The sequence below is a fragment of the Manis javanica genome, chromosome 7 (genome assembly GCF_040802235.1).
Source record: "Manis javanica isolate MJ-LG chromosome 7, MJ_LKY, whole genome shotgun sequence".
Taxonomy (NCBI): domain Eukaryota; kingdom Metazoa; phylum Chordata; class Mammalia; order Pholidota; family Manidae; genus Manis; species Manis javanica.
The window spans coordinates 85,951,226-85,977,171 of record NC_133162.1 but is presented as its reverse complement, the minus strand read 5'-3'; the positions used below and the strand labels follow the sequence as shown (position 1 = coordinate 85,977,171).

At 35.2% G+C, this 25,946-nt stretch overlaps 1 protein-coding gene across 7 annotated transcripts in view; it reads right to left on the bottom strand.

The window, feature by feature from the left end:
• The window catches only part of LYST (lysosomal trafficking regulator), a 239,092-nt gene that overhangs the window by 92,804 nt on the left and 120,342 nt on the right, over positions 1-25,946 (bottom strand). For 6 of the 7 annotated variants that reach the window (XR_012133309.1, XM_073241266.1, XM_073241262.1 and 3 more), the window contains 7 exons: positions 24,792-25,022; positions 23,038-23,204; positions 21,754-21,906; positions 14,349-14,501; positions 13,510-13,701; positions 11,603-11,781; positions 9,712-9,918 (listed from right to left, as the gene is read on the bottom strand). Coding sequence is in view for 6 of the 7 variants with exons in the window: in XM_073241266.1 (XP_073097367.1) it covers positions 9,712-9,918; positions 11,603-11,781; positions 13,510-13,701; positions 14,349-14,501; positions 21,754-21,906; positions 23,038-23,204; positions 24,792-25,022 (1,282 nt within the window). In the remaining variant the exon portion in view is untranslated. The remainder of the gene's footprint in view (positions 1-9,711; positions 9,919-11,602; positions 11,782-13,509; positions 13,702-14,348; positions 14,502-21,753; positions 21,907-23,037; positions 23,205-24,791; positions 25,023-25,946) is intronic. The other variant, XM_073241264.1, reaches the window with a different exon arrangement.

Genomic DNA, 25,946 nt, shown 5'->3' with positions numbered 1-25,946 from the left:
ACAGAGGCACTGAGCAACACACTAGAACAGATGGACCTAATAGACATCTACAGAACTCTACATCCAAAAGCAACAGGATACACATTCTTCTCAAGTGTACATGGAACATTCTCCAGAATAGACCACATACTAGGCCACAAAAAGAGCCTCAGTAAATACCAAAAGATTGAAATCCTACCAACCAACTTTTCAGACCACAAAGGCATAAAACTAGAAATAAATAGTACAATGAAAGCAAAAAGGCTCACAAACACATGGAGGCTTAACAACACGCTCCTAAATAATCAATGGATCAATGACCAAATCAAAATGGAGATCCAGCAATATATGGAAACAAACGACAACAACAACACTAAGCCCCAACTACTGTGGAACACAGCAAAAACAGTCTTAAGAGGAAAGTATATAGCAATCCAGGCATATTTAAAGAAGGAAGAACAATCCCAAATAAATGGTCTAATGTCACAATTATCGAAATTGGAAAAAGAAGAACAAATGAGGCCTAAGGTCAGCAGAAGGAGGGACATAATAAAGATGAGGGAAGAAATAAATAAAATTGAGAAGAATAAAACAATAGAAAAAAAATCAATGAAACCAAGAGCGGTTCTTTGAGAAAATAAACAAAATAGATAAGCCTCTAGCCAGACTTATTAAGAGGAAAAGAGAGTCAACACAAATCAACAGTATCAGAAATGAGAAAGGAAAAATCATGACAGACCCCACAGAAATACAAAGAATTATTAGTGAGTACTATGAAAACCTATATGCTAACAAGCTGGGAAACCTAGGAGAAATGAACAACTTCCTAGAAAAACAAGACTGACCTTCCAAGACTTCCAAGACTGACCAAGAAAGAAACATAAAATCTAAACAGACCAATTACCAGCAAAGAAATTGAAGTGGTAATAAAAAAACTACCAAAGAACAAAACCCCCGGGCCAGAAGGATTCACCTCCAAATTTTATCAGACATACAGGGAAGACATAATACCCATTCTCCTTAAAGTTTTCCAAAAAATAGAAGAGGAGGGGATACTCCCAAACTCATTCTATGAAGCTAACATCACCCTAATACCAAAACCAGGCAAAGACCTCAGCAAAAAAGAAAACTACAGACCAATATCCCTGATGAACGTAGATGCAAAAATACTCAACAAAATATTAGCAAACCGAATTCAAAAATACATCAAAAGGATCGTACACCATGACCAAGTGGGATTCTTCCCAGGGATGCAAGGATGGTACAACATTCGAAAGTCCATCAACATCATCCACCACATCAACAAAAAGAAAGACAAAAATCACATGACCATCTCCATAGATGCTAAAAAAGCATGACAAAGTTCAACATCCATTTATGATAAAAACTCTCAGCAAAATGGAAATAGAGGGCAAGTAACTCAATATAATAAAGGCCATCTATGATAAACCCACAGCCAACATTATATTGAACAGCGAGAGGCTGAAAGCATTTCCTCTGAGATCGGGAACTAGACAGGGATGCCCACTCTCCCCACTGTTATTTAACATAGTACTAGACGTCCTGGCCATGGCAATTAGACAAAACAAAGAAATACAAGGAATCCAGATTGGTAAAGAAGAAGTTAAACTGTCACTATTTGCAGATGACATGATACTATACATAAAAAACCGTAAAGACTCCACCCCAAAACTACTAGAACTGATATCAGAATATAGCAAAGTTGCAGGGCACAAAATCAACACACAGAAATCTGTGCCTTTCCTATACACTAACAATGAGCCAACAGAAAGAGAAATCAGGAAAACAACTCCATTCACAATTGCATCAAAAAAAATAAAATACCTAGGAATAAACCTAACCAAAGAAGTGAAAGACTTATACTCTGAAAACTACAAGTCACTCTTAAGAGAAATTAAAGGGGACACTAACAGATGGAAACTCATCCCATGCTCATGACTAGGAAGAATTAATATCTTCAAAATGGCCATCCTGCCCAAAGCAATATACAGATTTGATGCAATCCCTATGAAACTACCAGCAACATTCTTCAATGAACTGGAACAAATAATTCAAAAATTCATATGGAAACACCAAAGATCCTGAATAGCCAAAGCAATCCTGAGAAAGAAGAATAAAGTAGAGGGGATTGCACTCCCCAACTTCAAGCTCTACTACAAAGCCATAGTAATCGACAATTTGGTACTGGCACAAGAACAGAGCCACAGACCAATGGAACAGACTAGAGAATCCAGACATTAACCCAGACATATATGGTCAATTAATATTTGATAAAAGAGCCATGGACATACAATGGCGAAATGACAGTCTCTTCAACAGATGGTGCTGGCAAAACTGGACAGCTACATGTAGGAGAATGAAACTGGACCATTGCCTAACCCCATATACAAAAGTAAACACAAAATGGATCAAAGACCTGAATGTAAGTCATAAAACCATTAAACTCTTGGAAAAAAACATAGGCAAAAACCTCTTAGACATTTAGACATAAACATGAGTGACCTCTTCTTGAACATATCTCCCTGGGCAAGGAAAACAACAGCAAAAATGAACAAGTGGAACTATATTAAGCTGAAAAGCTTCTGTGCAGCAAAAGATACCATCAATAGAACAAAAAGGAACCCTACAGTATGGGAGAATATATTTGAAAATGACAGATCCAATAAAGGCTTGACGTCCAGAATATATAAAGAGCTCACACACCTCAACAAACAAAAAACAAGTAACCCAATTAAAAAATGGGTAGAGGATCTGAACAGTTCTCCTAAAAAGAAATACAGATGGCTAACAGACACATGAAAAGATGCTCCACATCACTAATTATCAGAGAAATGCAAATTAAAACTACAATGAGGTATCACCTCACACCGGTAAGGATGGCTGCCATCTAAAAGACAAACAACAACAAATGTTGGCAAGGCTGTGGAGAAAGGGGAACCCTCCTACACTGCTGGTGGGAATGTAAATTAGTTCAACCACTGTGGAAAGCAGTATGGAGGTACATCAAAATGCTCAAAACAGACTTACCATTTGACCCAGGAATTGCACTCCTAGGAATTTACCCTAAGAATGCAGCACTCCAGTTTGAAAAAGACAGATGCACCCCTATGTTTATCGCAGCACTATTTACAATAGCCAAGAATTGGAAGCAACCTAAATGTCCATCGATAGATGAATGGATAAAGAGGATGTGGTACATATACACAATGGAATACTACTCAGCCATAAGAAAGGGCAAATCCTACCATTTGCAGCAACATGGATGGAGCTGGAGGGTATTATGCTCAGTGAAATAAGCCAAGCGGAGAAAGAGAAATACCAAATGATTTCACTCATCTGTGGAGTATAAGACAAAGGAAAAACTGAAGGAACAAAACAGCAGCAGAATCGCAGAACTTAAGAATGGACTAACAGGTACCAAAGGGAAAGGGACTGGGGAGGATGGGTGGGTGGGGAGGGATAAGGGGGGGTGAAGAAAAAGGGGGGTATTAAGATTAGCATGCATGGGGGTGGGCAAAAGGGGAGGGCTTTACAACACAGAGAAGACAAGTAGTGACTCTACAACACTTTGCTATGCTGATGGACAGTGACTGTAAAGGGGTTTATAGGGGGGACCTGGCATAGGGGAGAGCCTAGTAAACATAATATTCATCATGTAAGTGTAGATTAATGATAACAACAAAAAAAAAGCAGTTCCTGTGTGGTGACCTCCAATGAGATCTACACAATGGTATAAAAGGCATATAAAAGTGTAGGCAAAGGGTTTGTGGATCAAAGCCTAATTTGGCTACCCCGAAAATGAACTAAGATACGATATGAAAAAGAACTTCCAACATCAGCACTGTCTGGAAGACTCATGCCAGAAGATGATTATCAAAAAACCCCAACAAAGATCCACGCGCTGCTACAGGTGTAGATGCACTCATCCCATCAGTTCCTGGACTTGCCATGGGAATGAAGAAGGAGATATCTATGCTGGCCTGTGCATACAGTAAAACAACAAATTTGACTGGATCTACACTGTTGGAACTCAACCAAGAATTAGGAGAAGTGCAAATTGTAGTGCTCCAAAATCTTACAACTACAGACTATTTACTGTTAAAAGAACATATGGGATGTGAACAGTCCACAGTAATGGGTTGTTTTAATTTGTCTGATTTCTCTCAGACTGTTCAAGTTCAGTTGGACAATATCCACCATATCATAGATAAGTTTTCACAAATGCCTAAGGTGCCTAACTGGTTTTCTTGGTTTCACTGGAGATGGCTGATACTGGAGATACATTATAGGTATGCTTTGGTTATGTAACTGTATTCCTATTATGTTAATGTGTGTGTGCAATTTAATTAGTAGTTTAATACCTATACATGCTGAAGTTACTATACAAGAAGATATGTCAAAGAAATAATCAATCTTCCCATGTTTTCTTCTGCCTGCTACTTCTATAGCTTTTCTTCTTCCTTCCTAGTTACAACCCATAAATAGAATTCGTGCCTCATATCAAATTTACTGTGTATCACAATTCTTCCAAGTGGTAAAGATACCTCAAGAAAAATGCTGGGCATAGAAGCCACAGGGCATAAATATGCAAAGAAGTAAAAAACTAACCTTTTCAAACAATAAGGCTTCTCTCTCACTTACCAACTTTACATTTCCCTGTATGGCCCCGGAAGATGACTGGTTAGCCAGAGACGGGTAAGATTCCTCATGGGAGGAACAACCTAAGACAGGCACAGTCGCAGGGGGGCCTTCAGGTGAGGAATTGGGGATCAACAGAGGTGAGGCTTAGAACTCCCACCCCGCCACTGTTCTGAGAGAAATCTGCTGCATCTGTGGATGTTTTATTGCCCTTGTCTAGCTTGGATTAATACACAGTCTACAGGCACATACCTGATCATCTACATTTGCTCTCTTACAACACTATGTTTTCTACCTTTATCTTGCATCTACCTACCACTTCAGCATTTTATTAAAAATAATAAGAATAAAGAGAGAAATGTGGTATCCACATATAAATAAAGTATAAAAATCAAGCAAATATTCATATTTGAACTGACTGTTCATAGTTCATAATGCATGATCAAAACCGAAAGTTTCTGTGATGACTGCCCTTGTACTGTTCACCATGTACCTTATTCACTATGTAAGAATTTGTTCACCATGTAAGAACTCATTCGTTATGCTTCAGAAGATTGGAGACTGAAGAAAATTAGGCTTGGGGTGGATTAATGATTATACATTGAGCATTGAGTCCCCTATACAGAATTTTATTGTTAACAATCATTTGATCAAAAAAAATAGAAGAGATGCCCTCACAAAAAAAATAATAATAATAAATAAATAAATAAAGTACACACTTCCAATTGTAAAATAAGTAAGTAACTGGGATGTAATGTATAGTATAAGGAATATAGTCAAAATATTGTGACAACTTGGTATGGTGATAGCTGATACCTAGAATTATCATGTATATAAATGTTCAATCACTGTGTTGTACACCTGAAACTAATGTAATACTGTATGTCAACTACCCTTCAATGAAAAATAATTATCTAAAAAAAAAAAAAAGAAAGAAAAACAAATCTGGGGGTATTAAGCTCCCTGACTTAAAGGTATACTACAAAGTTACAGTAATCAAACCAGTGTGGTATTGGCATAAGAACAGACCCACAGGTCAACAGAACAGAGAGCCCAGATATAAACCCACACTTACATGGTTAATTAATATACTATAAAGGAGCAATGAATATATAATGGAGAAGAGAAAGTTTCTTTAATAACATGTTGATAAAACTGGACAGCCACATGTAAAGAGAATGAAACTGGATTACTGTCTAATACCATACACAAAAGTAAAGCCAAATGGATTAAAGACCTAAATGTAAGACATGAAACCATAATGTTCTTAGAAAAAAATATAGGCAAAATCTCTTGAACATAAATAAGCATGAGCAATTTTTCCTGGATACATCTCGTTAGTCAAGGGAAACAAAAGCAAAAATGAACAAGTGGGGCAACATCAAACCAGAAAGCTTCTGCACAGCAAAAGACACCATCAACAGAAGAAAAAGCAACTTACAGTATGGCAGAATATATTCATAAATGAGTCATCTGATAAGGGGTTCAATCCAGAAAAAAGAACTTACATGCCTTAACACCAAAAATAGTAATAACCTGATTAAAAAATGGGCAGAGGACCTGAATAGATATTTGTCCAAAGAAGAAATATGGGTGGCTAACAGGCACATGAAAAGATGCTTCATATCGGTAATCATCAGGAAAAATGCAAATCAAAACCACAACAAGATATCACCTCATATTAGTCAGAATGGCCACTATCCAAAAGACAAGAACGTGTTGGTGAGGATGTGAAGAAAATCTCTGTTGGTGGGAATATGAATTAGTGCAGCCACTGTGGAAAGTGGTATGGAAGTTCCTCAAAAAACTAAAAATAGAAATACCATACAACTCAGTAACTCCACTTCTAGGAATTTACCCAAAGAAAACAAAATCCCTGATCTGAAGATATATGCACTGCTATGTTTATTGCCTCATTATTTACAATAGCCAAGATATGGAAGCAACCAAAATGTCCATCAATAGATGAATGGATAAAGAAGAAGTGGTGCATACACACAATGGAATATTATTCAGCCATAAAAAAGAAGGAAATCCTGCCATTTGTGACAACATGAATGGACCTAGAGGATATTAAGCTATGTGAAATAAGCCAGGTGGAAAAAGACAAATACTATATGATTCCACTTATTTGTGGAATCTAAAAACAAAACAAAACAAAATGAACAAAATAGGTGCATGAGAAGTGACTGGTGGTTACCATGAGGGAGGGGCTGGGTGGTAGGTGGAGAGAAATATACATTGGTCACAGGGATGGTAGTACAGCATGGAGAATATAGCAAAAGGCTCTGTAACATCTTCCTATGTTGACAGATAGTAACTGCACTAGTGGGGGTGAAGATTTAAAAATATGGGTAACTATTGAATCACTGTGGTGTATACTTGAAACCAATATAAGATTGTATATCAAGTATACTTTGATTTTTCTAAAGTCATCAGGAATCAGAATTATCAATAATAAAAAGAAATAAAAATATAAAATCCAAAAAAAGTGTGTCAGATGAACTCATGATTGTGTTTTTTTTTTTAAAAAAGATGCGTATTTCCTAGCTTTGTCCATTAAACAGGCTGAGAAGTGACAATACAACAGAAGTGAGGATACCTAGTCCCTAGATATGTAGTCTCTAAATACAATTATCTCATTAAAAGGAAATGGGAGCTTCCTGGGGGGAAAAGCTTGGTTCTAGGTCTGGAAAAGGAAATGTACAAGATGACCCTGGGGCATTCTTGTGCTCCAGAAAGCAAGGAAGTTAATCATATTAACTTGTTAAAAATTAAAAAGGTCATGTTAAAAGAGCACAACAACTTGAATCTACAGAGGCGTTCAACGGAATACCAAACAGAATTGTAACTACAATGGTTTGAAACTGTTTAAAATATTCATAAAAAATACCATAATGGCACCTCAAAAATAAAAACTAATATAAAAACTGAAGGTGGCTAGGGTACTAATTCATTATTCTAAAAATTAATAAATAGGGAGAAAAAACCTTATCTTTCCTACTTAGACTGTATTTTAGGGTAGCAAATATTCGATAAGGGAATCTTCTTCCTTACAGAAGAACCAGAGCTAATAGATGCTAGTGCAATGAGAAACTTAGAGAAATCACCATTTTGCAGCTCATAGTGAAAAAGTGGATTTTTGGCAACTAACATTGATGGCTGCTAAAACTATTAGGTTAAAGATGGAGGATGAACTTTATAATGAATGTATCAGGCTGACACCCAAACTCAAACAACTTGACAGTCTCTGCCTCCTGCCGTGATGTAACAGAAAATGCAAAGCATTCCTACTAAAATTTGATATCTGACATTTGTTTCAAAATACTATAAAGAAAAATTCAAGCTGATCAACAGTCATGTGATTTTTTTATTTCTGCCAACTTTTAGGTATGTTTGAAAGTTTCCATAATAAACTGAAAAAAAACAGGTACAGTAATTTGGTCTTTAGGTGGAGAGGAGGTTACAGTAATGACTGGAACATAAGGGGTCAAAGTCTGAACTAGGATGGGGAAGGTAGACAATAGAGAAAGACGGCTAAATAAATGACTGGCTTTGGTAATGAAATGGATTCAAGAGTGAAGAAAAATCAAACATAGTTTCAAGTTTCCAGATGAAATCAGTAAAGCTTCCACTGACAGAAATGGAACAGTAGAGAATGGACATTGATATGAGGAAAAGAAAACTGTTCCCACCAGGGTTGGATTTTGATGGATTGCAACTTTGCTGAGTATAAAGGAATGAAAGAACATCACTTCAAATTCTCCACAGAAGGAAAAATTATGGGGCTGGATATGCTTCTGCCTGAGGAGAGGGAAGACAATGCCCTTTGTGCTTGAGAGTCATAATATTGGGAAGAGAACCTAAATGTTGGGAAGAGCATCAAAACTGCAACCTTTTGGTTTCCAATATATTTGAGTTCCCAGGTATTAAAGGGGACACCTGTCCTTTCTTATATATCATCCACTTCTTTATTTACAGGGGTATAATTTCATGCAATAAAGCATATAGATATTATGTGTTTGTTTCTATGAGTTTTGAGAATAGCATATACCTAGGTAACTACTACACAACATAAGAAGTAGTACAAAGCTTCCCAATGCTCCTTTCCAATCAATTCCTCTTCTTGCTGCTCACCTCCACACAGAGACAACTACTGTCCTGAATTCTATCACCATATCTTAATTGTGCCTGTTCTTAGACTTCATCTGAATGGAACCTTAGAATGTGTATACTCTTTTGTGTTTGTTTGCCCCTTTCATCAATATAGTGTTTTTGAGCTTCATCTATAATGGCAGGTGTATCAGTAGTCTTTCCTTTTTAACGCTGTGTAACAGTCTATTGTATAAATATATCACAATTTGTTTATACATTCTCCTGTTGATAGACATTTGCGTTATTCCAATTATTGGCTATTGGTAAAAAGGCTGTCATGGATATTGTGCAAGTCTTTTTATGGACATATGTTTTAATTTCCCTTAAGTAAATATGTAAAAATGGAATTTTAGCATCACAGGTTAAGTGTATATTTAATTTTATAAGAAACAGCTGAACAGCTCTCTAAAATGGTTGCACTATTTAAACTCTCCATCTATCACTCTTTAAGCAATAGATTTTAGAGACTGAAATTCTTTTATGTACTTTATTTGATCATACCTAGTGATCAGCAATTTTTTTTATTCTGAAGTGCTGCATTTTTTTACGTCATATTTATTATTACTTGAGCCATTCAGTATAGATATTTCATTAATAATATCATTCTTAAAAAAGTTTCCAAGCAGTTCATAAAGAAAACACTTCAAGATTAAGTAACAAACTACAAAGGACCTTGTAAGAACTCAGATACAGAACTTCTTAATTTAAGCACTGGAAAAATGGAAAGGAAAATAAGCAGAGAGGCCACATTGAGTCTGGTATAGAGCATCTGAAGAAAAGAACTCAGGTGGTATTTGTCTGGTAAAAAAACTGTATTTATGATGTTTGGCGTGAAAATACAGTGTATTTTCAGCTCTTGTTTTGCACAACTTTACATCTCACCGGTAGCTTTTATGTAGGAAACGCAGAGATACTTACTTGCAGGGATGGGCTAAGGCAGTCTCGTAATATTTCCTGATGATTGGGTTCACAAACTATTTCAAAAATTTGCTTTCTCTCTTGCAAAGGATGGGTTGGTGACAAAATATACACTAGTAATCTCCCAAGCTGCATTCGGAAGGTTTCCTTACAAGACCATAAGATCTTAGTCCACTGCTGCTTGGAACCACTGGTTTTACCTGAACCCTTAAATCAGAATAAGAATAAATTAAGATAACACTTCTTAAGCAATAATATACTAGCCTCAGCACAGCCTTAAAGATCATGGAAGGTGTTTTATTATAGATTTTTTTTAAATAGTCAAATTAGAAAGACATATACATCCATACAAATGGGTGTTTAAAAGAGATGGAGGTACACCAATATTTACAGGACCATTGTTCTAAATAGTCAAAAGGTGGAAACAATACAAATGTCCATTGATCGATGAATGGATAAACAAAATGTGGTATATACACAAAATTGAATATTATTCAGCCTTATAAAGGAATAAGGTTTTGATACATGATTCAATATGGATGAGCTTGAAAACATTATATTAAATGAAATAAACCATATCAAAAGGACAGATACTATATGAAATATTATATGATAACTTATATGCGATATCTAGAAGTAAAATTTATAGAGACAGGACATACAATAGTGATTATCAGTGACTGAGCAGCTATTGTTGTCAGGGAGTAATGGAGAGTTAAGTGTTTAATAAGTGCAGAGCAGTTTGGTATAATGAAAAAGTTGTAGGGATGTATAGTAGTAATGGTTGCACAACAATATGAATGTACTTACAACTACGTAATTGTACCCTTAAAAACAGTTAAAATAGTAATTATTATGTTATGTATGTTTTACCACAATTATAAAAAAGAAATGAATGAAGAAGTTTAAGTACTAAGGCTTTTAAAAAATTACACAGGGCTTGGAAATTTTAAGCTAAAGAAAAAAGAACTCTCAAAGAAGAATAGTGGATAAGCCCACACTGATTTTGTAATATAAATAAAGAGAAAGGATTCATAATAAAGACTTGAATTAGTACCAAGATATTAAGTATAATAGTCACAAACTAAGAACTGCACATAAATTGACTACCAGTATTTCCGAAGAAATAATAGAAAGAGCTTGTTTCAACTGTGATTTCATTAAGGCTAAGCCAACCCTAATCCAAACTCCTGTCTGGTTTGACATTGGAATCAGTACATCTTAGAGTTTGGTCTGAGTTTTAGAATTGGCTCTTCTATTACTCTAGTCCTAAGGGCCTTGTGTGAATGATTCAATTCTAAGTGAAACCTGCAGACACGAAAATCTAGCTTAGATGTAGAGATTGTCAGAATCATGATTTATGAGTTCTGCTAGAATTAGACTGGCCTTTGGTTCTTTGGAGTGTTTTGTTCCCTATGGTCAACGGTAAGTGACCCACAGAAGACCATGTGAGCCAATGACAAATGGATCTTGACACTTGCCAGTATTCTCTCTGTGATTTTGATGGTGTTGGATATGTTTAAGCCAAGATCTAAACTTCATAATAATAATTCAAGAGTAAGTAGCTATAAATAAAGTCCTTTAACAAGTGGCTATTAATTTAAACTCTCATAGTAATCACCAAAGTCGTACTCTTTTCTGATGCTGATCTTACTAAAGTACAAAATGGCTTTCTTGTTACAGACTTAAAAACCAATGCTGCATGAAGTGAGTCATACTGGAAAGGATAAATTAGCAACATATATTACTCTTTTATTAAAAATTAAGTAGTCTGAGTTTCAGAAAACTCTGTGAAATAGAAATATGATTTTGAAAACATGTAATATAGATACATGACACCTCTACTACTTCTGTGTGAATGAACATTTTTCCATGTAATTTATTTACTTACAATAGATAATTTGAATCCTTCTACCAGATACACAAACATTTCTTTCTGAAATGGGCTGAAAATGGAAGGCTGCTCATGATGAATATTTTCTTCAGAAATTTCAGTCTGGGAAATGGAGGTCTTGCTTTGAGTTGCATTTTCTGGAGTGCTCAAAATGTCAATAATGTCTGGATTAAACTCTTTGAATCAAGAAAAGAATAGAAAATTAGACCACTGCTACTCAGCCATTACAAATGGTAATGATGTTGGTAGAAATACTTTATGTAGCTGATAATTCAGATGTCACAATACAAAAGTGTAGTTGGTTTATTAGATGTAGATACAGTGTATTAGAGAAAAAGTGAATTCACCTAAGACAATGTAGAAATTTAAGCATTCATAAGTCATGCAAGTTTAAATTAAAGATTTATTTTACTAAAGATGAACCACACTGTAAATTAAAGCCATCCTCATGACTTTACTTTCATTAATTAAACATAAAGACCACATGTTCTTCATTTTAGGTGGATGTGCAGAACTGTTTCACTGTATATGCTGTGCTATTAAGTGCTGTGCATATGATAAAAACGGTTCAATTTCAGAGTTTAGTTTAGGGGCCAGGAAACAGGAAAAATTAAAAAAAAATCTTGGGTGTATTATGTGAAACCTTCATAAGATTGTATGTCAATGATACCTTAATTTAAAAAATCTTGTGTGTATTATGTTTCTTCTAGTGATTAACAATTACTGTTTTCTTTTTCCTGTCTTCTTGGGGTAATGTGAACACTTTTTAGAATTCCATTTTGACTTATCTATAGTATTTTTGAGTGTATTTCTTCACATAGCTTTTTAGTGGTTGCTCTACGTATTATATTTTTTATATAAATACATAAATCATTAACCACTAGAGACATTCAAACTGAAACCACAATACAATCTCACTACACATTTATCAGAATGGCTAAACTTAAATATAGTGAAAACTCCAAATATTGCTAAGGATGTAAAGAAAACTGGATCATTCATACATTGTTTGTGGGAATGTAAAATCATACAGTTACCCTGGAAAAGTATGGCAGTTTCTTAACAGAAACAAAATACACGACTACCATACAATCCAGCAACTTCACTCCTGGCCATTTATCCCAGAAAAATAAAGACATATTCATGCAAAAAACCTGTATGTAAACGTTTACAGCAGCTAGCTTTATTTGTAATAGCCCCAAATGGGAAACAACCCCAGATGGTCTTTCCATACGTGGATGGCTAAACAAACTAGTATATCAATACCATGGAACACTACTTAGCAGCAACAAAAAAGGAATAAACCATTGATGACTCTGCAGAGAATTATGCTGAGTGAAAAAACCCATACTAAAAGGCTACATACTACATCTATCTACATAACATTCCCTAAAGGAAAATACAGAAATGAAGAACAAATTGGAGACCTGTAAGGAAGGGGTGAGGGTGGGTGGAAAGTGGATATGGCTATTATAAAGGCAACAAAATGGATCCTTGTGATAGAAATGTTCTGTTCCTTGGCTGCATCACTGTCAATATCCTAGTAGTGATACTGGACTACAGTTTTGCAAAATCCATTAGGGAAACCGGGTAAAGGGTATATGGGACCTCTATAGTGTTTCTTAACAACTGTGAACCTATGATTATCTCAACAAAAAGTTAAAAAAAATACTGGAAGTGCTCTACTGTTTTAAACTCAATGGTAAATCTAGTCCAGCTTTTAATTGATTAAAAAGTAGACCTTTATTCAAGACTATTAGTTGCAAATAAGAAATTATTTCAATAGTGTAGATGTTAAGGTTGTTAATGCTGTTTAAAGATTTGAAACCTAATCAGTTCCCTCGTAAATTATTTTCCTTTTAATTTAATATCTGAGTAAGAACATATTCATTATCTAGTTTTACCTTGATAAACGATCCTGTTAACTGCTAAGACAGTGAGCCTCTGCAGTCTCTGTGCAAGCTCTGCTTCAGTTGCCTGGACAGGGTTCTCCTGGCTCATTCTCCTTTGCATCATCATATGAAGTTCATCACTTGCCACTGAACGCATTTTCATCAGAAGAGAGTCAGTTTGAGCAAGAGGAAATTTTCGAGGACCTTGCAGTATACAAATTAAAATGTCACATGTCTATAAATTAATAAGGATGAAGGAAGCTATTTTTGTTGCAAATTTTTGATTATCAGACCATGAAAAGAATCTTAGTTAGTATAAAGTTAATTAATCCAAAGGAAATAGAGTGATTAACAGGAAGTGATGTTTCTCCCTCTTTGAAGAAGTGTAACAATACTTGAGTTCAAAGTTCTAAATAACAATGCTGAAGCTTAGTAGGATGTATATTATTTGGCAAAATTTGAGTCTTTTGATAAGCTTAAAGAATTAGAAGGGTGTACATAAGTAGTTCAGAATGTTTTGACAAAATATTTTCAAATACTGTTTCACTTCCTTGTATTCCAAAATAATTAATAGGTTTTTAAAGCACATTGTGTTTTAGTAGGCACATTACTATTTCTGGATAATCATCGTTCTTGAATTTTATAAAGTACTTTTGAGAAGTGTACAGTTACATATTAGAAATCAGATGAAAGTGAAGAGATCAGAAAGATGAATATAATTCTGGAGATTTTCTATTAAAATGATTTGGTACATATACATTACTTGAAATTCAACCCTACAAAAGCATTTCCCAAGAAATGTTTCATGAGACTGAACAGGTAGGAGTAGCATTCCTGCACCATTACTGCACCTGCTCTGAGAGGCACCACACAGGTAGTGGATCCAGGAGAAAACGGGGGTACTGAGTCATGATTTAATGAGCTGAAGGAAGGAAGTTGACCATAGGAATGAAAATGACGCCTTGGCAGGTGAGGAATAATGGAGTCCTTCATTAGGATTGAACCTTTATTTTAAATTATGAAAACATACATCAGTCTCCCAATAATAGCCTCTGCAAACATTAACTATGTGTAAGTAAATTATGATAGTTTTTAATGAATCATCCTGCAAGATAAATATTTTAATAGTATTTTAAATTGTCCAGTATTTTTGGTGATCAGTATTTCTAATCAGTTAATCTATTTCGGTGGGTAGAGTCACTTTTGAGACAAAAATAAAGCAAATAGAAAGAAAAAAAGGTTCATATCTGGATATATCCAAGAATAATAGTCAGACTATGTCCTTAGTTTAAGCAGATTCTTCCTAATGTCTACAGCTCTGACAGCTTTCATACCATATAAGCAGCTAATAATCACATGAGAGGCACAGCAATGTGCATTTGAGTAAGGAAATTGTTAAGTCTTCTCTAGTACGAGGTCCTTTAAAAAGTGGTAGGGTATTTCAGCAGTCATACTATAGCTACACCAAGCTGATGTGGCCTTAGGTACACCTCTTTCTACACCTCAGTTTTTTCATATGTAAGGTGTGAACTGGAAAGTAAAGTAGAGACTATTTCATAGGCAGATAATTGTCACTATCTGACACTACATTAAATATATCTGGGTATAGGCTTATTGACTATTTTCTACAGTAAAATATAAGTTCCATAAGAGCAGAAAAAATAACAACTGGTATATGGCTGATGCCAAAAAAAATCTGATGGTTGAGTGAATGGATAAAGAGGGTTGTTTTGTGAATTAAATAAAATAATGGAGGTAAAACACAATGCCTATTTCATACAAAGAATTAAAAGATGTCAATAGTTGGTATTAATGGTTGAAATTCATTTGTATGTGAATAATATTAAGGATACATATTTATATATATACACATATATATTCACTTATGACAGTGTAAGTAGTTGTGTAGCAGTTTAAATAATACCCTGATGCTTCCGTCTACCAACATGCATTAAGGTGACATGTAAAGTTTTCACATTGTTAATCATATAAGTAAAAATATACATACAGAAGAATATACACTGCTACCCAATTTATAAAAGCAAAAATAAACAAGTAGAAAAGAAAAATCATATTAGAAAATCCACCAACATGATCCACTACATCAACAAAAAGGACAAAAATCACATGATCATTTCCATAGATGCTGAAAAAGCATTTGACAAAATTCAACATCCATTCATAATAAAAACTCTCAACAAAATGGGTATACAGGACAAGTACCTCAACATAATAAAGGCCATATATGACAAAGCCACAGCCAACATCATACTTAAAAGTGAAAAGCTGAAAGCGTTTCTTCTAAGATCAGGAACAAGACAAGGATGCCCACTCTCCCCACTTTTATTCAACATAGTACTGGAGGTACTAGCCATGGCAATCAGACAACACAAAGAAATAAAAGGTATCCAGATTGGTAAGGAACAAGTTAAACTGTCACTGTTTGCAGATCACATGATATTATACATAAAAACCCTAAAGAATCCACTCCAAAACTACTAGAAGTAATATCTGAATTCAGCAAAGTTGCACAATACAAAATTAATACACAGGACCCAGGAATTCCAATCCTAGGAATTTAGCCTAATAATGTAGCAGCCCAGTTAGAAAAAGACATATGCACCCCTATGTTTATCGCAGCACTATTTACAATAGCCAAGAATGGAAGCAACGTAAGTGTCCATCAGTAGATGAATGGATAAAGAAGATGTGGTACATATACACAGTGGAATATTATTCAGCCATTAGAAAGAATAAAACAAATCCTACCATTTGCAACAACATGGATAGAACTAGAGGGTATTGTGCTCAGTGAAATAAGCTGGCAGAGAAAGACAAGTATCAAATGATTTCACTCATCTGTGGAGCATAAGAACAAAGCAAAAACTGTAGGAACAAAACAGCAGCAGATTCACAGAACCCAAGAATGGACTAACGGTTACCAAAGGGAAAGGGAATGGGGAGGATGGGTGGGAAGGGAGGGATAAGGGGGGGAAAAAGGGGGGGGCATTACAATTAGCAGACATAATGTGGGTCAGGGGGAAGGGGAGGACTGTACAACACAGACAAGACAAGTAGTGAATCTATAGCACCTTACAACACTGATGGACTGTAGGGGGTATGTGGTGGGGACTTAATGATGGGGGGAATCTAGTAAACATAATGTTGGTCATGTAACTGTACATTACTGATAGCAAAATAAATAAATAAAATAATTTAAAAAATTAAGACACAGAAATCTGTTGCATTCCTATATACTCACAACAAACTAGCAGAAAGAGAAATCAGGAAAGCAATTCCATTGACAATTGCATCAAAAAGACTAAAATACCTAGGAATAAACCAAACCAAGGAAGTGAAAGACTTATACCCTGAAAATTACAAGACACTCTTGAGAGAAATCAAAGAAGACACCAATAAATGGAAATACATCCCATGCTCACGGGTAGGAAGAATTAATATTGTCAAAATGGCCATCCTGCCTAAAGCAGTCTACAGATTCAATGCAATCCCTATCAAAATACCAACAGCATTCTTCAATGAACCAGAAGAAATAGTTCTAAAATTCATATGGAACCACAAAAGACCCTAAATAGCCAAAACAATCCTTTGAAGGAAGAATAAAGCAGGGACGATTATGGTCCCCAACTTCAAGCTCTACTACAAAGCCACAGTATTCAAGACAATTTGGTACTGGCACAAAAACAGACCCACAGTCCAACGGAACAGAATTGAGAGCCCAGATATAAACCCACACATATAGGGCCAATTAATATATGATAAAGTAACCATGGACATACAATGGAGAAATGACAGCCTCTTCAATAGCTGGTGTTGGCAAAACTGGACAGCTACATACAAGAGAATGAAACTAGATTACTGTCCAACTCCATACACAAAAGTAAACTCGAAATGGGTCAAAGACTTGAATGTAAGTCATGAAACCATAAAACTCTTCAAAGAAAACCTAGGCAAAAATCTCTCGAATATAAATATGATCAACTTTTTTATTAACATATCTCCTTAGGCAAGGGAAACAAAAGCAAAAATGAACAAGTGGGACTACATCAAACTAAAAAGCTTCTGAATAGCAAAGGACACCATCAGTAGAACCAAAAAATATCCTACAGTATGGGAGAATATATTCATAAATGACATGTCTGATTAGGGGTCAACATCCAATATATATAAAGAGCTCACATGCCTCAACACCCAAAAAGCAAATAACCCAATTAAAAAATGGGCAGAGAATCTGAACAGATACTTCTCCAAAGAAGAAATTCAGATGGCCAACAGACACATGAAAAGATGCTCCACATCACTAATCATCAGGGAAATGCAAATTAAAACCACAATGAGATATCACCTCACACCAGTTACGATGGCTAACAACCAAAAAGATAAGCAACAACAAATGCTAGCATGGATGCAGAGAAAGAGGAATCCTCCTACACTGTTGGTGGGAATGTAAATTAGTTCAACCATTGTGGAAAGCAGTATGGAGGTTCCTCAAAAAACTAAAAATAGAAATACCATTTGACATAGGAATTCTACTCTTAGGAATTTACCCAAAGAAAAGAAGATCACAGATTCAAAAAGACAATATGCACCCCTATGTTTATTGCAGCACTATTTATAATAGCCAAGACATGGAAGCCACCTAAGTGTCCATCAGTGGATGAATGGATAAAGAAGAAGTGGTACATATACACAATGGAATATTATTCAGCCATAGAAGGAAACAAATCCTACCATTTGCAACAACATGGACGGACCTAAAGGGTATTATGCTCAGTGAAATAGGCCAGGTGGAGAAAGACATGTGACAAATGACTTCACTCATCTGTGGAGCATAACAAAGCAAAAACTGAAGGAACAAAACAGCAGCAGACTCACAGAACCCAGGAATGGACTAGGGGTTACTGAAGGGAAAGGGGTTGGGGAGTGTACATGGGAAGGAAGGGATAAGGGGATTAAGGGGTATTTTGATTAGCTCACATAATATAGGAGGGGGCACCAGGAAGGCACTATAGCATAGAGAAGACAAGTAGTGACTTTATAGCATCTTATTATGCTGATGTACAGTATCTGTAATGGGGTATGTGGTGGGGACTTGATTATAGGGGGGAATGTAGTAACCACAATGCTGCTCATGTGAAATCTGAGTGTAAGATTGTATATCAATGATACCTTAATAAAAAAAACCCTTGTTTATCAATAAAAACTAGGGAAGATCATGGCAAATCAATATAATCAATTATTAAGCATATTAAACATAAAGAATATTTATATTACATGAGAAAATGTCTATAATACAGTGATTAGAAATGGAAACCAGTTTATAAACAGAAGGTAAACTATGATACCATTTAGGCAAAATTACATCTTTCAGTATACATTTATACTGAAAGAAGACTTAGGGTCTAAGGATCAGAGCTTTGTTCACTGGATGGCAGGGAATCATCAGCGCTGCTGAGCACAAGAATGGTACATGAGTCAGGCCATAAAAAGATTAATCAGGCAATAAAGTAGCATCTAGCTCCTTTAAGAGTATGAGAACTTGAAATATAGAAATGATGAAAGTGTTGCTGAACAAATTTTGGTCTCCCAAAACCATGGATATCTTGGGCTTCACTGAGTTAATCTGTCTATTAATCAAAGAACGTGGCATGTGGCTGTAGTAGCAGCTGCAGCTGCTAGCTGTCCCCACCACTCCTGCTGGCAGTGCAGAGAGGGGCAGTGAGATTGGAGGTGTCACTTGCCTCAGCAGTTTTCAATAAATGCTAAGTGAATATATTTAGGAAAAAACAATCCCCCAAAGTAATTAGCACTAATGAGAACAGGTTGTTTTAAATCTCTGAAGGAATAGTTCATTACCTAAATGATAGAAATGGTAGAAATATAAACCTTTAGTCACTTTAGTATCATGAATAAATGAACTAAATGGGTTTTTATAGCCATATTGCTCAGAAGAAGAGAAGCTTCAGTACTTTGTACCTTTTGTACCTATCAGATACAAAGCCAGTACAGCTTGACAACAGCTTCTGACTGTAAAGAACTAAAACACAGTCTTTTCCAAGTACATGTGTAAATCAATATGAAGGAACTGCAAAGCAACAACTCATCACATATAAAGTAGTATTTTGTAAACTGGATTCACAAAGACAGAATTTAAATAAGGCAGTATTTAAAACAAGAAGGATTCTTGGGAGATAGCTCAGAAAGGTGGGTCCTGAAGCTATGGATGTGGTCCTGAAGTTACTACAGACCTGGAATGTGGATGTGGGGAGGACACAAAGGGAAGAGTGCAGGTGCTTCTGTCCCAGCAGTCTCTAATCTCTAGCCTCAGTGAATTTGCAAAATGAGAAAACTGGACTGGTGACTTTTAAGGTCCAAATTTGGTAGGATTCTATAAGCGTCCTATGGCTTACAGTCATTGCATTTACTTAAGAGTGAAAATACAACCCAGGGTTAAGAGGCCGAAGGAGAATAAAAGGAGAATGGCCTAGAGAAAAGGACTAAAAGCCCATTAAACACTTTAAAATGACTCAAATAAACAAAAAATAAACAATAACAAACTTGGAGCTATGCAGGGCTCTAAGGCTGAAGTTGATTAAAGTGCTAGTATCTAAAAACAGAGAAGACAGATTGCTGGGAAATCACAGACCAAAATGAAAATAGCAAGAGGGCTAAAGTGTTAGCCCAGGCACAAGCTGATTACCATCCACCCCAGGGATCCAGGTGTAGAAGAGAATGAGAAATAGCAACAAGAAAGCAACAGCAGGAATTCATGAAAGTATTAGAGTATACTTTTCTTTATCAACAGAGGGTGAATTCCAACTAAGACGTCACTGTTTATGTAAAGAATCCTACAAAGGAAAGAGGATCCAAAAACCACCTTTTGGCATGCAGGCAGCTAAGTATCACTGCCAGACTGGGTAAAAGCTAGAATTCTACCTGGGACAAAAGGGGTGTTAACTGTGAGGGCAGCTCTCAAGGAGGGACTGCGTTCAGATATTCAGTTAAGGAAGAATGTATGTGGGTGGTAAGTTTACTCTTGTGGATGCTTTAGAAGTTTCATTTACATAAGTTTTTATTTAGCATAATCTAAACATATTGCTGCAAAACATGTATAGTTAATAGTTTTTTTCTACAGATTAGTTTTTCACATGGTCCTAAAATTTGGCATAGCACAAAACACAATGAAGTAGTTTAACACAGGTAGAAGAAAGATTTGGATTTAAAAGACCTTAAAACTGAAAGGGTGATTAACCTTCAAACAATTTACCAAGTACAGTTTGGAGATACATATACACCCACTATACGTACATACACGGTATGTGTATGAGTATGTGTATTTAGATTCTATGTGTGTATGTGTTTGGTGTGTGTGTGTGTTGGGGGCTGTTTATGCTATATCTCTGAAATATGAGTATGAAGGTCATAGCAGATTTTACGGAAAAAATGGGGAAGTTTACAATTTGATGATATGTACTAATTCACAGCAAGCCTGGATGCCACACGCATTCTAACCACATCTGAGCTCCCAACATCTCTTCTGCCCTGCCTATTACAATAGCCTCCTACCTGGACTTCCATTACCTTTCTTGCTTTCCTTTAATTCACTCTCTACACGATGGTCTTTATAAAATGTAAATCTGATTATGTCATGACACCTACTTAAAAAACTTTGATGATTTCCCATTAGGATAAAATCTAAATTCTTTATGACGGACGACATCTTTATGTATGAACCGGCCCATACCATCCTGAGTCACCTTGTCAGTATCACACCCTCCTCACTGTCTCTAGAGTACCTGCCGGTATCTGCCCGTAACCATCTTTCTCTGACTCTCTACCTCAGTAATTCCTTTCTCATCCTTTATGTCTATGCTGGAATTTCACCTCCCCAGAGACTTCTTACATAGGAGTTACATAAATCAGGTTGCCCTGTTACAATCTCTATTACTACCCTCTACATTTCTCTACTATTTTATAAACTCTGCAAGGGCTGATTCTGTGTCTGTTTTTTCATCTCTATCTTCAACATTTAACACACTGCTTGGCACAAGGGAGATCATAAGAGAAAACTGAGAAAAGAACTGAAAAGAAGGCAGTAGAAAATAGCTTCCCCTTCTCCAACTTTATTGTTTAACTTTTTAAACTAAGAAATATTTTTAAAATGTGAATGGCATCAGAATATAGGAAAGTCAAGCTACCTTCAATTTACAGTTATTAAAATATTTCAATACTCACCAGCAATGCTCTTCCGCTTTTGAAATATTGCATGATGGGGAGCAGTAAGTGACTGGAATGAATCTGTAAAGTTTTCAGAGTCATGATTTGCAGTGCTCCTTATAAATTCCATAGCAGCCTGGAGAACTCTAAACTGCAGTGCAACAGCCATATCTAAAAACAGAAGATACTAGAATGTTTTCAAGCTATGTGGTTGTTAATTTTTTTTTTTTTAGATAAGTATTTTTTATTGAAGGGTAGTTGACACACAGTATTACATTAGTTTCAGGTGTACAACACAGTGATTTAACATTTATATACATGATAATTCTAGGTACCAGCTATCACCCTACCAAGTTGTTACAATATTTTGACTATATTCCTTATCCTATACATTACATCCCGGTTACTTATTTATTTTACAATTGGAAGTGTGTACTTTCTTTTTTTTTTTTTTGTGAGGGCATCTCTCCTATTTATTGATCAAATGGTTGTTAACCACAATAAAATTCTGTACAGGGGGGTCAATGCTCAATGCACAATCATTAATCCACCCCAAGCCTAATTGTCATCAGTCTCCAATCTTCTGAAGCATAACGAACAAGTTCTTACATGGAGAACAAATTCTTACATAGTGAATAAGTTACATGGTGAACATTACAAGGGCAGTCATCACAGAAGCTTTTGGTTTTGATCATGCATTATGAAGTGGTTGTTAATTTTTAAAACTGAATTGATTTTTATATTCATGCAATATCTAACTGTCAAAAATGTTCTGTTAGACACAAATTTAAAAATTTTGATCAACATGGGCTCTTGGTGGTACATATTTTTAAGCAGTCTTTGAAAGAATTTTAAAGCAAATTTCCAAATGGTTGCTATAAAAAATTCAATGGGAAAATACTGACTCACAGATTTATCTGATTTTATATAACTGCTTTAAAAAATAGGCTTTTAAGATATAAAAGGCAAGATTTAACTAGAAATTCTCACATTTTTCTGTTTCATATTCACTTTAATATTTGCCATGAAAGAAAACTAATGGGGATTATTATTAAACAATAGCCATTTAATTCTACTTGGTAAGAAAAATAAGTGGCTTTAATGATGCTACTAATTACATCAAGGATTCATTTAAAAATTTTTGCCACTTAGAAAAGCCTTGCTTTTAACATTAATAGATATCATCATAAAATTAAGGATGAACCTTCAGTAACACAGTTTCCAAAAGAAAGACATTAAGTTCAAATAACATATTAGGCTATTATACAACTCCTCCCCAAATCCATGAAATTTAAATCTTACTTTGTGTCCTTTTGTTTTTGCTATTTTGAAGATATCCAAGAAGTACAATAAGGTCTTCAATAACCCTAAAGTATTGTGAGCCTGAGGAACTGCAAGCATGAATTGTAACTGCTATGAAAAGTTGCTGTATATCACAAGCAAGCAACCTATATTCATTCAAAGGAACACTACAAAAAAAGAACAAATAATTTAAGGCACAGAGAACTATTTTAAATTCTTGTTCTAAAAGCATTCGTTTATTCACACAATCCTTCTATATTTATTCATGCTTATACTATATAGGTAACACAAATTACATGCTTGGAATAGAAATAAGAGGACATGCTTTGACACCTGTTGAAAAGTGTATTGTCTTGCAGAGGACCAGACAAGTAAAGAGATAACTATAAATAGTAAATGGTGGTACCTGAAACAACAAAGAGTAACACAAGGTTCTACGAGAATGCATAGGCACATTGCTACCCCACACCAAAGGTGAAGACTTTATGGGTATGAGTAGGAACTTCTAAGAAGACTTCTCAGAGAAGGTAAATTTGAGTAAATTAATCTCTGTGAAGCTTGTTTACACCAATTACAGTTATTTTAAGGATTAAAATATATAATAGATTTGAACAAATATTAATTGCTTATAAATACCTAATAAATATGTATTACTTACTTCTGTCCCTTAAAATCTACCTCAGTGTGTGATATTAAGCCTAAATACTTCTCTCCATTTAGTTTTTCCAAAGCAAGCAAGAGTTAGAAATGCTAAGTGTTTGGGACCAATTAATAGAGTAGCATACAGGGACATTCAGTATGCCCAACTCATTTTTTAAAAAAATACAACAAACTACTTTTAGGAGAAGCCTGAAGGCAGTCTTCCCAAATTTCATGCATTGTACTGTAATCAAGACTAAGTGTTTTGAGGAAATATAATACTTGGTATTTCTCATATGCCTTGCACAGATCCTAAATTTAACAGGTGTCCAGTTAAAATTGAACTGAACTGAGTACAAGGAGTCTCTCTTGCAGGGCCTCCTTGGCCTAGAGAATCACAAAGATATGGTCTGCCTTCTCTGCAGAAATACAGATAATATGTAATGCTTTAACATGCAGTAAGACGATGCTTCTGGAGATCTTATTTTAACATTATGCAAATAAAAATGTTACACCACACATCAAAAATGCAGACACCAAAGGAACAAAATCCAAATATAAATATAATCCCCTAACATAATTTTTTAAACTATTAATCAACTTGGTGAGCAGCGACCTGCCAATGCATTTTTGAATATTAGAAATTAATTTATGGTAATAATGGTATGGTATGCTATAAGTAGGATAGCGTGGTGAATTGAAAATAGGCTTTTTAAGTGAGACAGATGCAGTCTCAAGTTCTCTGCTATTAGCTGTGTGATCTTCAACAAGGTACTGTATCTCTTTGGTCTTCACTTTCCTATTTCTATGTGGACAATATTTTTTATAAGACTACAGCAGAAGCTCGGTAAGTATATGTGAGGACAGTTAATTTTATTCAACTTGGCTTCAGGTTCTAAATACCTAAAGTAGGTCACCTAAGCTCTTTATTTTTAACCAAACTGTTGAAAAAGATAGAAATTACACACCCTCCAAATCTAATCTAATCAGTTTTTTCAGGAAAGAAGTTCTTTGAAAGTATTTTGACAATTCAGATGCTTTAATGTAGCCTATTACTAGTTTTCACTTTCCAATATATTACCAGATGTAGGTTTAAATAATGATTTAAAACTTACTTTTTTTCTAGTCCATTCAGGGTTGCTACTGTATTACATAACACGTAGAGTAGACCATTATCCAACAACATATCTGCTACCTTAGAACAAGAATTTAATATTTGGAGAAGAAGTAAAAGAGCATTATGCAAGAGCATGTTGTCATAGAGGGAGGTCTCTACTAGTCCCAGAATAGGAATGACAGACCACTTCTGAAAAAGTTCCATGTTTTTCACATCTTCTAGATCAAATCTATAATAAATAATACAGTTAAAAGCATGTTAGAAGCAATCAACCACAAAATAAGGAAAAGATGATTACAATATGGGCTGTTTTGTTAACTTAACTTCAAAGCTAAAAAAAAAATTGGGGGAGCAAGGATTCTTAACCTTATTTTAGATCATACACTCTTCCAATAAGATAAAATGTGTTATTAGAAGTCTGTGCTGAGGTAAATATACAAACATTCTGATGAAACATGTATACAATTTCATGGTTTCAAATGACTCACTTCATTTATGGGAACTTTAGGGGTCCCAGAACCCCTGTTTTAGGGCTCTATATAACATGTGCACAGGAAAATATTAGTATTTGAGAGAGCTAGTAAAAAGAGGTCTAGCAAAAGGAATGAATTTTGAGATCTTGTCCCAATATTATTTGCCTCTGTAATAGAGGGAAATAATTTAATCATTTTGTGCCTCATTTTCCTTTTCTGTCAAATACATGTGGTGATATTTGCCCTACTTTCTTCTCAAGGCTGTTGTGAGAATCAAATGAGATAATTGCTGAATTAATTTGAAAGAGCCAAAAGCTGTATGCAAATGAAAATACTATTGTCATCACCACAATCAGTAAGTATATTCCTTAAGAACTAATTCAGACCTTGAGGAATTTGCTTAACAATAAGTAGGCTATACTTATAATAATAGCAAGACACACATTTCTCTCTACTTTATCACACACAGAAATAACAAATTTAACTTTTCAGCCAAACTTTTAGTTTGGAAGAAAATATTTTTGTATTTATCTGCTAATCCTTCAGTATTGTATATACCAGGGTTCAATTTCTGTAAACAGTATACCAGAACTCCAGGCAAAGGGTTCACCCTCCTCCCAGATAACCTGAAGACTCTGAGGTAGTGAGAGCTTCTCTGTGGTCACTCATGCAATCTGTTG